This window comes from Ambystoma mexicanum, chromosome 11 (genome assembly GCF_040938575.1).
Source record: "Ambystoma mexicanum isolate Mex_15411 chromosome 11, UKY_AmexF1_1, whole genome shotgun sequence".
NCBI classification, from domain to species: Eukaryota; Metazoa; Chordata; class Amphibia; order Caudata; family Ambystomatidae; genus Ambystoma; species Ambystoma mexicanum.
The window spans coordinates 884,150,625-884,164,658 of NC_090934.1; the positions used below are offsets into that span (position 1 = coordinate 884,150,625).

General features: G+C 45.9%; 1 protein-coding gene across 1 annotated transcript in view; it reads left to right on the forward strand.

Annotated features, from left to right (window-relative positions):
* The first annotated feature begins 1,840 nt into the window (after positions 1 to 1,840).
* Positions 1,841 to 14,034, forward strand: part of CTSD (cathepsin D) — a 227,607-nt gene continuing 215,413 nt past the window's right edge. The window contains exon 1 of the mRNA XM_069623953.1: positions 1,841 to 2,070. Coding sequence (XP_069480054.1) covers positions 2,009 to 2,070 — 62 coding nt within the window. The 5' untranslated portion in view covers positions 1,841 to 2,008. The remainder of the gene's footprint in view (positions 2,071 to 14,034) is intronic.

Below are 14,034 nucleotides of genomic sequence, written 5' to 3' on the forward strand. Positions count from 1 at the left end.
TCAAAAGCCAGATTGATGAAATTAAAGACAAAGGCAATGCCGCAATCCTACTCCTCCTAGACCTCTCAGCGGCCTTTGACCTGGTCAGCCATGAAGTCCTCTGTAATCACCTTGCCACCGCAGCCCACTTCTCCTCCCCTGCCATCACATGGATACAATCCTTCCTGGCAAACAGAACCATACGAGTCTTTTCCACTACAGCTGCAGCAGACCCCATCCCCATCAAATGCGGGGTCCCATAAGGTTCCTGTGTATCCCCCACTTTGTACAACATATTTACAAAGCCTCTATTTGGCCAACTGGACCATCTGGGTGTCACCTACACAAACTACGCAGATGACACCCAGATACTCCTCACTGTCTCTGGTAATTACCAAGAAGACTCCGCCCGGATCAACAAAATATTCTCCATCATTCAGGCATGGATGGCCTCCCATGGTCTCTGCCTGAATGATGAGAAGACAGAGCTCCTAATCGTCGGCTCCCCCAACTAAACTTGACCCTAGCTATAATAACATCACCATCAATGGTCATTCCATTCCCATAGCCAAAAGCGTAAAAACCCTTGGTTTCTATCTAGATGCCAACACCAACCTTAGCAAACACACCAATATGACCGCCTCAGCCGCTGTCTATACTGGCAAGCTCATTAGGGCCAGCAGACCCTTCCTATCACCCAACAGCTGCCTCACCCTTGCCAGGGCCCTAATACAATCCAAACTGGATTACTGTAACAGCCTGTACCTAGGTGCTAATCAATCCGTACTCAACAAATTGCAGGTAATACAAAATAACGCCTTGCGCGCAGCCCTCAACATTCCCAGACAAGAGCATATCTCTGCTACTAGGAAAGCCTGCAAATGGCTATCCATACGCCAAAAAATTGATCTAAAAACCATCTGCCTCACGTACAAAGCCCTCAATCACCTAGCACCACCTTATCTAGCTAATAAACTCACCCTGAAACCTGCCACCAGATTCACCAGATCCTCCAACACTCTTTGCCTATTAGTGCCCAGGTTCCACCTAAAAAGAGCTGGAGGGGTAAGCTTCACAGGGCTTGCCCCCCAACTCTGGAACTCCCTACCGCTTAACATCAAAACTGTCGAATCCTTCCAGATCTTTAGGAAGCAGGTCATCAGCTGGCTGCTAAACAAAGAATAACACCACTAACTCTAGACCCGTGCGGTAACTGGCTTAGACACTGTATTTATTCTGAAAATTGTATATTGTACTTACTGCATATGTTCTGTTTATTGACCACTGTATATATATGTATATATTATAAACTTGTACGAAGTATGCAACACAAAGATACTTCTCAACGCTGTAACCAAATTCTTAAGCGCCCTTCTACCTCTGGGTTTGGAGCGCCATACAAATAAAATAAACAAACAAACAAATAAGGGGGCCCTGCACATCTTATGCCGCCCAGTGCCCCGCACATCCTTGGGGCCAGCCCCGATGACAACCCTCCTGGCAATTTAGGCGGGAGACTGCACATTTTTACTCCCTCCTAAAATAATCCTAAACCCCAAAGCAATGAAATGGGAATATTTTATTCTCCCGCTTTCGAAATGAAATCTCCCTCCCTACAGAACCAACAAATTGCCATGTATGTTATATTTCAAAATATAATGAAGATCCAATCACATTGATATGTTGGGCGACCCCAATAAATCCCATAGCTTTTAGTTCACTAAAAAATGAAAGCATTATCTAATAAACAACGATGGTCAGAACGTCCTACAAGGCTCACTGGAGCGTTATTGCTTTTGTTGTTCATTTCGAGAGGCACTGGCACTGCCCCTCCTCCCTCTAACGTCGATCACATGACTGCAAGGTCACTGTCAGCTGACTCAGTGTCACATGCTTGGTGCACAGTCACTGCTCCTTCAATAGCGGAAAGAAGCTGACAGTGTGCGCATAGGAGAGAGACTGAAGTAGCCTGCACCGGGAGATCCCTGCGCAAGTACAGAGCGCAGCACTACGTACGCAGCATACAGCCATGGGGGTTTCCCACCTGCTTCTGTTGGCCTCTCTGCTGCTCTGCAGCAGCGCCATGATCAGGTGAGGTGAAATGAAGTGGTGCGCCAAAAGGCTGCATCTTGCGGAGCTGTCTCGGCTCATTGTGGAGCGGGAGGAATAGGTGAAATCGGTGTCCTTGTGACTGTGCTTGACATTCTGGGACTTGTAGTTTCCCTAAATTTCAAATCGGAAAGAAGAACTACAAGTCCCAGAATCTAAGGGGGAGGAACATTATCGCATGGTCACGGGAAACTTGAGAGCTTTCATATGATATGTGGGGTGAAGGGCACATGTTGCACAGGGTGCATTGTAAAGGGACCGGATGTGTGGGGAATGGGTTGAAGAGTGACTGCAAGTGTGCAGGAAGAGTAGAGTTTGGCGGTGCTCTTGGGTCAGGACAACACAGGCAGGGAGTTGCGTTAACGTCGATAGACTTTCCTCAGTGGTGGTGCAGGCAGTGATAGAGAAAGGAGGGAGTTCAGAAGCAATGTCCCTGGAAGATGGCATGGGGAGCAAAGTAGTTACGAGCGTGATGCATATATGCCAACCAGTGGCACCAATGGCCATTGAGTGCGCAAAATGAAAGCATTATCTTTAACCACCCAACCCCCTTAAATGTTGGGTTATGTTAACTTGACCTGGCTGAATCACCGTGGCAGGACAGTACCGGATACAGACCATAAAAAGTGCTTGGGGCTGCACTTAACAAAGACACAGCAATTACTAATTTAGGGGGTGTTGCTGAGTGTCACAGTGCCAACCCTACTTCCTTTTAGAATTATTGAAATTTCAATACAGACTGTATTGAGTGGGGGAGAGAACTGCAACACCCTACCAGTCAATTAGGAAATTGTAATGAACAGGTTTGTCTCCCCACAATCGTTCGCTCAGAATCAATGGCTTCCCAATAATGAAGGCAATTTTATCTTGTTAAATGGCTTGAATCTGAATATTAAGTGATGTTCTGTTTTATACATGCAACCATACGAAATTAACTAATTTGATTCAAACAACTATTGTTTCGCCAATCCTTTGGCTTTCTCGAGGCTAAGTAGTGATTACATATTTAATTAGCAAATCATTAAACGTGGTAAAGATGCATTTGAGGTGTCTATTTCATTACATCTAACCTTGTCTGCATCTCACTGCATGCAAGTTTATCTGTCTTTTACAAATGTGTAAACCCAGTTTTGGTCTGATTCTCATCAAGAATAATCCTTTCTGAATAGACAGAGAAAAACGGAATTTCGAAAATCATTCGCCACGAACATCAAAAGACGCAACTCCATATTCTTACGGAAGTAGGAATAATTAACTTATGTAATGAGCTTGTGATTTAACTTGATCTTGATGAGAATCAGACCAAATTGGGTTTACATATTTGTAAAAGACAGGTAAACTTGCATGCAGTGAGATGCAGACAAGGTTGGATCTAATGGGATACAGATCTTTAACGTGTTTAATGATTTGCTAATTAAACAGCTAATCACTACTTAGCCTAGAGAAAGCCAAAGGATTGGCGAAATCGGCACGTGCGCCAAATGGTGGTTGATGGCTAATTCATTGGTGGTTTGAATTGGTTAATTACGTATGGTTGCGTGTACAAAACAGAACACAACTTAATATTCAGATTAAACCCATCTAACAAGTAAGATAAAACTGCCTTCCTTATTGGGAAGCCATTGATGTTTGATGCTGAGCGAACAACTGTGTGGAGATAAACCTGTTCATACTAATTTAAAGTGGCACCTGCATTTAGATGCATTTATTTTAAGGCAGTTGAAATCGAGATGGGGTGTTAGTGTTTGTAGGGCATGGGCTCATTCTCGCAGCAGTTCTTAAGTGTGCGTGTTTCTGACACAGAGAGAGTTAACCACTTGTAGCATTAAAGCTGCACTAGAAAAGTCTCTTTAGAATATGTAAAGAAGTTGGCTGCCCCAACACAAGTAAGTTCACCCCTCTTCTGCGGTCTCTAAAGATAGTCCCTCTCAACATTTGAAGGGTTGGCCCAGGGTTAAAAATTGAGGGGAGTTGGGAGCTATTTAGCTCCTGCTTCTAGCATAATAGAGCATGGTTAGCTTGAAACCAACAGCTACCAGGAGCTACTTTTGGCTCCTAGGGCCCACTGGTGCCTTCCAAACATGTAAATGTGACATTAACCTCAAGTATTTGATAATGTTAACGAAGAAGAATTAGAATACATCTAATACACGTTTAAACACAATGGACAAACGGTTAAATGGGCATCTCTGGTAGTTCGGGTCGGCTGCGGTAGCTCCTGCCTACAGGGTGATGCCCGATACCCAGCAGCTGGTTTTAGCTCCTGCTCATAGAATTTCAATTTCGACCCTGTTTACAGTATTGCCTTATTTGATATTATCCTCAAATCTGGGTCCATTTGGCAACACATTCTGTCACAGTTGTGTGCATCTGAATGTCGATTCATCACCCATGTGGAGAATGGACACTATTATTTCCATATGTGGTCAAGGCAAAACATCCCGGCCTCTACCTCTTAGGATATCTATCACCCATTACCAGACTGTATGTATTCGAGAGCCACATACAGGCTTTCATAATAAACATCCCGTCTGCATAACCCCTTTGTGTGTTTGGGTTACCGTTCAACTCTCGTTATTGGACATACACATGGGCTCCTCCCTCTCTTCATATACATTGGTCAAACAACTCACATAGCCCACCCGCCGATTGGTTGGTTGTCTTTTAGCAAAGGCTCTCTTTTTGTATGTACAGGTTTTGGATAGAGGATTACCCCATATCCCTTGGTCCGGTGGTGTCTCAGATTTCCATCTGGGGATAATCACTTTACGGACTATAAACAGCGGGATCTGTATGAGTTTCCTCACCATGCCATCTTCATGCCATTCCTCTATTTCTATTCCGAACAATGCGGATGTGGGTGAGTGTTGTGTGAGGACCCTTGTATTTGAGATATTTTTATCGGGTCGTTTTCCTGTCTACATTTCGTCCATTCGTACTAAGGACAATACTGCCTGTATGCTGAGTCACACCGGGGTGATGTTTGCTTCTGTCCCTGTCAATCGAAGTATTTGGTGCCATTGTCTTATCGTAGGGCCTAGTATGGGATGTAACTTAATCCTTCTTGAGCAGTATGGCAATCTCTTGAGGTGGGTATGGGTGCATTAACTCCAACTCGGTTAGGCTCAAGGCAGCATTGCCCTTATCATTAAACCACCTTTTAACCCAGATCATCTGCGCCGCTAGACAATAAGCCCTCCAAGATGGAAGCTCTAGCCCTCCATTGCTTTTTGTTGCCTGCTGTATTTTAATATTGAGCCTTGCTTCCTTCTGGCCCCCTATACCTTTTCCAATTTGTCTTTCAACATCTCCAATTTGGGCAAGGTATTAATTTTAACTGCATTAATTCTACCGATCGAGTAAAATAGATGGGTTGAATCAGTTCATTGAAGTTTGCGCTTATCCATACTCCAGGTATGTAATCGACTTGTGTCTGTAGTCTAAATGGGACTACCCCACCTGGCTCTCCGAACGCATCGGCATTGCCTCTGATTTTAAAAATAACTTATTTATTTTTTCTCCCATGTTGACTCTATGCAGCCAACAAGCCATACTCTCGGATAATTATACATAGGTGTGGGAGAACTCTAGTACACTTGCTGATGTATAATAGCACATCATCGGCATAGAGCAATATACGATGTTCAATATCTCCCGTGTTAATACACGTCATCCCTTCCTCAGTTCATATTTTTATGGCTAGTGCATAAAGTAGAGGCGATAAAGGACAACCCTGTCTCAGGCCTGAGAACAGCGGAATTGCTGTATAATAGCTTGATCATATCTAAGAATCGCCCCTGCACGCAGAAATTGTTCAGTATGTTAAACAGGCAGTCCCTTCTTCCACCGCACCCTATTGAATGCTTTCGGCATTGAGAGATAGTACCATTTCTTCATCATTTGGGTGACTAGAGAAAATGTGCAGTAGGTGCCTCACATTATCCGATGAATGCCTGTTGTGTATGAAGCCGTCCGATCTTGGTGTGCTAAATTGGGTTTGACATGTTGGAGTGCTAGGCATTTGGCCAATATCTTTGTGTTACTATTAATACGTGATATTGATCTATATGAGCTGCGCTGTGTGGGATCGTTGTGGAAAACGACTATATTTGCCACCCCCATTGATATCTGTAACTGCCCTGCTTCACTGTAAACCACTGTCAGTGTAGACGCCAGTGATGTCATCATTGCCTTTTATAGATTTTATCAGTAGGCCGCCTTTCCGGGAGCTAAGCTAGCAATGGCCTTGGATACTTTCGCTTCTGTAATTGGCGCATTCAAGGAGAGCAGTTCATCTGCAGATATTGTACGGCGGTCTGCTAGATTATGTTATGTTGATTTATACCGCGCAATGCTCCCACCCAGGGGCATTCTCCAGGCACTCACGTGGCTCTGCAAGAGAGGAGGGCTGGTTGTGTTAGTGGGGATAGGATGGTAGGTTAGGTTCATGACCACGAATAAATGGCGTGTGTGACCATTGTCTTGCATGCGGTAGCTGGTGCAGGAGGCCCCCTTTTTTTTTTTTTTTACCATATGTGTAGGACTCAGTGCCTCAGGTTTGTGCTTGTGTTGGTGTGTGTGTCTTGTGATGTTAGGCTGGGGCTGTGGTCGTGCTCATTGGCTAGTTGTATCCATAAGGGTCCAGAGTTGTGGATGGCTGTTAGTCATAAACCTATTGTGTTGGTGTGTACTTGTATAGTGATTGATGGATTTATGGACTTTTCAGTGAGTTCCCTCTAGTGTTGAATCTTAGAAGATTGGTAGGGTGCAAACATTAGATTGATCCTTGGTGTTTTTATGTGTAGTGCGGCTAGCCCCTAGTCATGTATAGTGGCGTCGGTTATGTTGGAGGAGCAGGAAGGGGGGGGGAATATGTTAGTAAGTTGGTCAGTTTGGCAATGCCTCTCGTGAGTCTTTGGTGTCCACTCAGCGTTGTCTACCAAAGTTCTTGATCATCAATCATTGGCCCATCTCGCCTCCTCTCCAGGTCAGGAGGCTGACTTCCCTGCAGGTATGTTGGCAGATGGACGGTTGTACCTAGTGTGTTCCTGGTTACTCTTTCAGGTTAGTCGTGGCCGTTAGGTGTGGGTCTGTTGTCCGGTCGGCTGCTGAATGGGTGTGCGGTTGGGGCTATAATAGAGAGGTGGTGCTCGCTTTGGTGGCCCTAGTTGTGTTGGTGGGCCAGTTAGGGTGATGCTTAGGTTTTAATGCTATGCATGTCGGATTCTGGAAGTGATGTATCTGGGTTGCAATACTCTGTGAGGGTGCAGCATAAAGATCCCTGTAATATTCTGCGAAGCGAGTATTGATTGGTATATACCCCATTTTATATATTTTTTATTTCTTTTTCAATTATTTGGGCACACTGTTGGCATTTTAGTGTTTAGTGTTTGGGCCATCAGTCTCAAAGGCCTGTCTCCCTCTTCAAATAATGTTTGGGTCCATTTAGAGAAAACGTGTGTGCTCCAGCTGCAGTTATGTTTTTGATCTCTTCCCTAAGCTTGTGCACTCGAGACAATGTAGTACCAGCTTTAGTTCTTATGTATGAGTTCAGCCACCAATGTCACTTCGAGTTTTTCACTCCTTTCGTTTATATGCCCATTGCAATCTACACCGTCCCCTGAGGATTTCCTTTTTATAATGGGGCCGGGCAATATATTGAGTTTTCGAGATATATCAGGGTTCCAAATTGAGGGGGGCTGGGAGCCATGTAGCTCCTGCTTGGAGCCTGGTTAACTTGAAACCAACAGCTTTATTTGGCTCCCCAGCCAACGGGTATCAAAAAAACACACCTATATGTCCCAAAAGCACAGAATTAAATCTATAAATCAACTTTAGGGCTCATCTCAACCACATTTAAAGCACAAGGACTCATATAGGAAATGTACAAAATAAGTTTACATCTTACATGAAAGTTAGGTTTGCCAAAGGCCATGCACTGGCTCCTTGTTCCCCAGTGGTAGCTCCTGGTCACTGTTTAATGGTTTATATCCAGGAATTGCCTTTAGCTGCTGCTTATCCAATCTTAATTTTGATCCCGGTCCATAAATATATTTTCAAAAGCGATATAGGATTAGACAATAGCGTTAACCTCCTTTTTTTTTTTTTTAATTATTATTTTTAAAAAAAAATATTGTTGAAATCATGTCCTTTTGAATCAATTGCAATTTTAGGAAGAGGTTAACTGACAATGTTAGAGTTTTGCTTTGCATTTGCTGTTTCAGTATTAGTACTGTTGGGGTCTCGCATGTAGTTTGCTTACAACTGAGCATTTAACCCACATAAGCAATATCAAACATAATTTATATATATATTACAGGGCCTGCAGTAGCAGCCCTGTATATGGTTAACTTTTTGGGCGGTTTATAACTTTGTCCCCCTGGACGAATCCTCACGAAACTTTTCAAAAACGTGAATGGCACTGTCAGATCGATCCTGCTTTGGTTACCAATATTTGTGGTTTTTCCCATAGAATGAATGGAAAAAAAATGTGTTCATGCCTACAGCCCAAACTGCTGGATGGAGTTTTGCCAAATTTGCGGCAGGAGCAATGGGTTGGTCCCGAAAGCGAGCTTGTAAATTTGGTGTAAATCTGTCCAGTAGTTTCTTTAAAGACTACCAATTAGTAGGTAAAAAAGAATTGGTGATATCTGGGTTTGGTCCGTGGATTTACTTCCCTGTTCGGTCAGCGGACAGGCCTCCGATTGGCCCTGATGGAAAGTGTGGTGCTGTTTTTTCAAGAGGTAACAAAATTAGAGGGGCGGGGTCCCAAAATATTGTAAAGGCTTATAAATGTGATGCCATTTGACGAATCTGCACAAAGGTTTGCAAAACGATTTTAGATCTAGATATAAATGTTTTTGCAAAGTTTGGTGGTTTTGACAAGAGGGGGCTAAATTAGAGGGGGGGTCTCAACATTTTTAGATGGCTTATGACTTTGTTGCAGTTTGACGAATGTGAACACAAGTTTTCAGAAAGAGTAGAGACCCAACCTTGAATGTTTCTGCAAGTCTGATATTGATTTTGTCAAGTGGGGGCTAAGTTAAGACTGTTGTATGTATGTTTGTCAATTTTGACACTTGAAAAAATGATTTCCAGCAAACCTGTGTAAGGAGCATTGGCAAGGACCTGAAAGCATGGTTTTGCAAGTGTTAGTGTTTTATTTTTTGAATTGTGTCATAATGTAGGTACAAAAAATAGTGATATACCTTTGGTGACTGAAGTATGGGCAGTGGCCAGATTGTCCGGGTCAAGATCATGACCCGGACAATGTGGCTACTGGCCATGACCACGAGGGACGACCAATGGGGATAAAATGGCCATGTCTACCAGGAACCGGATATGTGATAACGTTTTTCGAAATTGGGATAGGTTTGAAAGGGAAAGGAATGTGCTTGTGGTAATATGGTCATAGGGTTCTCTCTTTGCTTTCTGCAGGCTGCCATGGAAATGGTAGAGGGGCTCTGTACAGATTCCTGCCTTCCCTTTCCATGGTGACCATCTTGGAAAAGGATTTTCCTTCCTACAGCGGGACGCCGCTACTGCGAGATGCCGCACGTGGCACTGTGTAGGAAGAAAAATCCTCTTTTGTTTGTTAGCACTCCGGGTTACTGCTTTGGCAACCCAGGGTGCTAATGGCCTTCATCCCCCATTGCAGGGGCTGGAATGGGGGATAACGGTCCGTAGCCCTTATAATCTGCCCTCGCTACGCTTGGGCCGATAACTTGGGCTGGCGGCCCGTTATCCCCCATTCCAGTGTCTGCAACGGGGGACAAACGCCACATTATTCCCATTATTATCATAACACAAAATGCTAATGGAAATGTTGGAAAATATTATTTATTTACTTTACTGAGCAATGTAAAGAAGGTGGTCTGTAAGATTTTTATTTTGTCTAGTTCTATATGAAAGGTGGTTTCTAAAGGAACCATTCTTGTTTTTTTTGTATGCAGGCGAGGTTAGAACGTAAGGTGGGGAGGTAAATGAGGGAAGAGGCACCAAGCACTAATATGGAGGGGCAGGTGGACAGGGCAAGATGTTGCGCGTGTGTTACATCTAAGGTAGGGGGCAGTGTTTCTCATGCTCCTTGATTACAGCTTGCAGTGTATATAGAGGACTGTTGTCTTCGAAAGATATGGATCAACAGCCTCTTTTATTGCTTGCAAGGTAGTTGTGTCCCACAAAAGTAGGCTGTGTGGTTACAGTATTAGTTGAGGAAGATGAGGTGGAAGAAGACCGCCTACTACTTGCTAAGAAAGTAACAGCCTTTCTGAGAGCATTGCGATGGTTGGATTGGGTGTGGTGGTGCATGGAGGTGGTGTGTAGGATTACTGTCCAGGTAGACAACGACGGAGTACAGCGCACTCAGTGCATTTCACTCTGGTAGCTTTAGCCTTTGGTACATTGCCAACAGTGGTAAAGAAGCAGTTTTACTAATATTCTTCAAAGTATGTGCTCTGTACTAGTGTTAATGGATAATGAGTAGGAATAGGTGTAGAAGCTGTGCAAGGGGAACATTTTGAGATTAAAAGTGCCTAGATCACTAGAAAGTGTAGTTCCGAACTGGACTGGACTGCGAAGTGCGGACGCGTTCATGAACACATCATCATGCCGTGTGCGGTCACGTGACACTGTCCGAAAAGTCAGCGATGACGTCAGACGGACACAAACAGTGGAAAAAGTTGCAAAAAGTGTATGGAAGTGTTAAAAACGATGCTAGAAGGTGAGAAATGGCAGGGTTTTAAGGTGACACTTTGTAAATTGGACAAAAATGTCGCTATATTGGGATAAGTATGATATTAGTAAGCTTTAGGAAATTAGCATGCACTGGTAAAAACCCATGAAATTCACAGAAAAATGTTGAAGGGACGTTATGGTTACAAGTAAAACCGAAAAACCTATGTTAATAACTCGCACCACCACAGGGGACTGCTGAGACTAACACCCAGGACATCAAAGATTACATCACAAATGTCATTGATGACATCACTGACATTGCATATCAAATTCATTTTGATGAAAAGTTCCTACAAGGGGTTGTGTTGGTAACAAGATGTCAGGGGTGATCGGGAGACCTATCATGAACGACTTAATCTATTAAAGAATGTACTTGGACTGGCCACCAGGGGGCGCGCACGGATGAGCAGCACCTCCGTGTGAGCTCCGACACGTGGGCCAACAAAATGACATGTGCCCCCACTTTTGACCCCCCCCCCCCCCCTGCGTGAACCAGTCCTCCGTCGCCGAGCGAAGTTTTGGTGAAAAACGGTGTCTCCAGGGGGAAGAAAAGACCCGCAGCGTGAACCTCCCCTCCTCGAACACACGTGTAGCAGGAAAAGACTCGACAGCGTGGATGCGGGCCCTGGAGTGACCGGCCCCTCCCATCATCCGGGTGGGTGGAACACAAACCTAGCTGCGGTTCCCCAGAGCAGCTGGAATCCCCCCCCCCCCCCCCCGCCCCTGCACCGAGGATTCTACGGAGGCTGACTGGTGCGCGACGGGGAGACCCATGCACTATCCCCGTCTCCCCGCCTGGGCTGTGGCGGAGGCTGGCGCTGCAGAAGAGGAAGCAGCGCAGCTGAGTGGGTAGGTGCCTCCCTCGCCCTCCACCTCGGAACGTTACGCAAACCCACTCTCCGCTGGGAACGGGACGCAGAGGGATCTGGGCCTTGTCCCGCACCGCAGGCCGGGAGCGGCGACTGCTACTGCCCGGCCCCTTCAAAACGCACTCCTCCACGCGGCCTCCACCAGCATCCTCCACTCTACCGTGGCCCGGCAGGCCCCCAAACAGTGAACTGAAGGCCCGAAGGTGGTCACCCCAGCCACGGATACGTGTTCCAGGCACCCCTCCATTAAGTCTTCTCTTGGACTCATCGACGAGATTGGCCCCCAGACATTACACCGGCCTTAGGTCTGTAAACGACGCAAGCGGAGGGTACGGCCCATGGTCTCAGGGTGTGTGCCTCCTCCCACCACCGCAGTCCCACCATCCCGGACCCCCGGAACCACGTTCCACTACGCACTTTGTGGCCTCCATACTACATCGGTGCAGAGGGTAAGGCCCCCATCTTAGGGGCGTGTGCCTCCTCGTATACAAGCATCATATGAACATCCAAAGCAAGCTGGCCAGGTTCGCCTACGCCTCTCCACACTTGGAACCGGGAATAAACACCACAATGTCAGGGGAAGCAATCTGAGACGGGAGTGGCAGCCACAAAGGGGGACATCGCCACCCTCCTAAGCGAAATTCGAAACATGGGCATGAATCTTGGTGACAAAATTGATAAGGTGACTCGAATAGTGGACAAAATCTAAGAGATGCTGGAGGGTGTCGAAAATAATCAAGCCTCAATAGACACACTAGAAACCCAGCTGGACCTCAGAATGCATAGCATAGAGAGGAGGGAGGACAAAATTTGCCTAAAAATTGACGATTTGGAAAATAGGGAAAGGAGAAATAACCTACGAATTTTTGGGAACGTGGGGGGGGGGGGGAAACAGAGGAAGACCTCCAGCAAACGGTACACAACCTCATCAGAATCTTAGCAGCGGATGAGAACATTGATGAACCGACAGTAGAGAGAATACACAGAGCCGGGGGCCCCCGGGCGGCCCGAGATCCGTCCTTGTTAGATTTCATAAATACCAAGATAGAGCCAGGATACTCACAAAGGCCAGGTCCTGCAACACCCTCACCCTGGGGGGAGCCCAGATAACTATTTTTCAGGACCTATCCTCGCTCACCCTGGCCTTGCGGCGTCTCTGTAGCCCCCTAACGAAATGGCTTAAGAATCATGGGGCCAGATACAGCTGGGGATACCCCTTCTCCCTCATGTTTGAGAATGGAAGCTGGAAGGTAACCCTCCGCTCTGAGGAAGAAATCCGTGAGTGCATTACAGACATTCTTGGAACAACGCCAAGCTAGGAAATGCAAGAGGACTCATCGCAGAACAGAGCGAGATGGGGACCACAAGGCGCGAGAAGGAAAAAAGTCAAGGGATCAAGAAAGTACAGATGGCCCAATGACACACTGGATAGCAACAAATGATATAGTAATGGATAATCCTCCATCGTGGTAAAGCATGGCCTGACACCATTGTCCAGCATCTACCAGCATTTCAGAACTTGGTATAGTCACTTGGTCTTTTCACATACGTGAAGTGACAGCCAACTGGTGGGGTCGACTCTGGTAACTACACGCATTGATGCATTAATCAAGTTAACGGTAACAGTTGTCATTGTTTTGTTAATATGCTGTTGGGAACAGAATGGGACTGAATGAAAAAAGGGGGGGCTCAGGAAGTTATACAGGTGATAGCCGCGATCGGGGTTGTGCGGTTAAGACCCTCACTGGTGGTCCAACAGTAGACGCATCTGGTCCAAATCGGACACCGTGAACCTGGGACACAGACCCCATGACGATAATGAGGAGTCAACGACGGGATCTGGGGACAATGGGTATGAGGCTTAATACCCGGGAGGGGGGAGGGAACACTGAGTCGTGAAGCCTCCGCTCGGTATGGGCAGCTATTACATTACTTTCATCGTGGCAATTTCCTGCATGGTCAGCGAGACGTTCCGACTGAGTTCTACGAACATATCAATGTCCCGCGGATATAATGAATCAAGTGACAGGCAGGGCACACTCAAAATTGGCACGCTGAACGTTAAGGGACTTAACTCCCCCACCAAAAGATCGCTAGTAGCAAGAGAGCCAAACTAGATATACTCTTTTTACAAGAAACCCGATAGAGCAAGGGAGAAGAGAGGAGGGTTTTATATGCCAAGTCAGGCTCTGAATACTGGGGCGCTGGCCCACTGAAGAAAGCGGGAGTCGGCATATTAGTCAGTAAAGTGATTCAATTTGAAGTCATGGATGGACGTCAGCGGCAGAGCACTAGTCCTAGTAGGCAAGATACAAGGCATCGTCATCACCCTGGCGTCAGT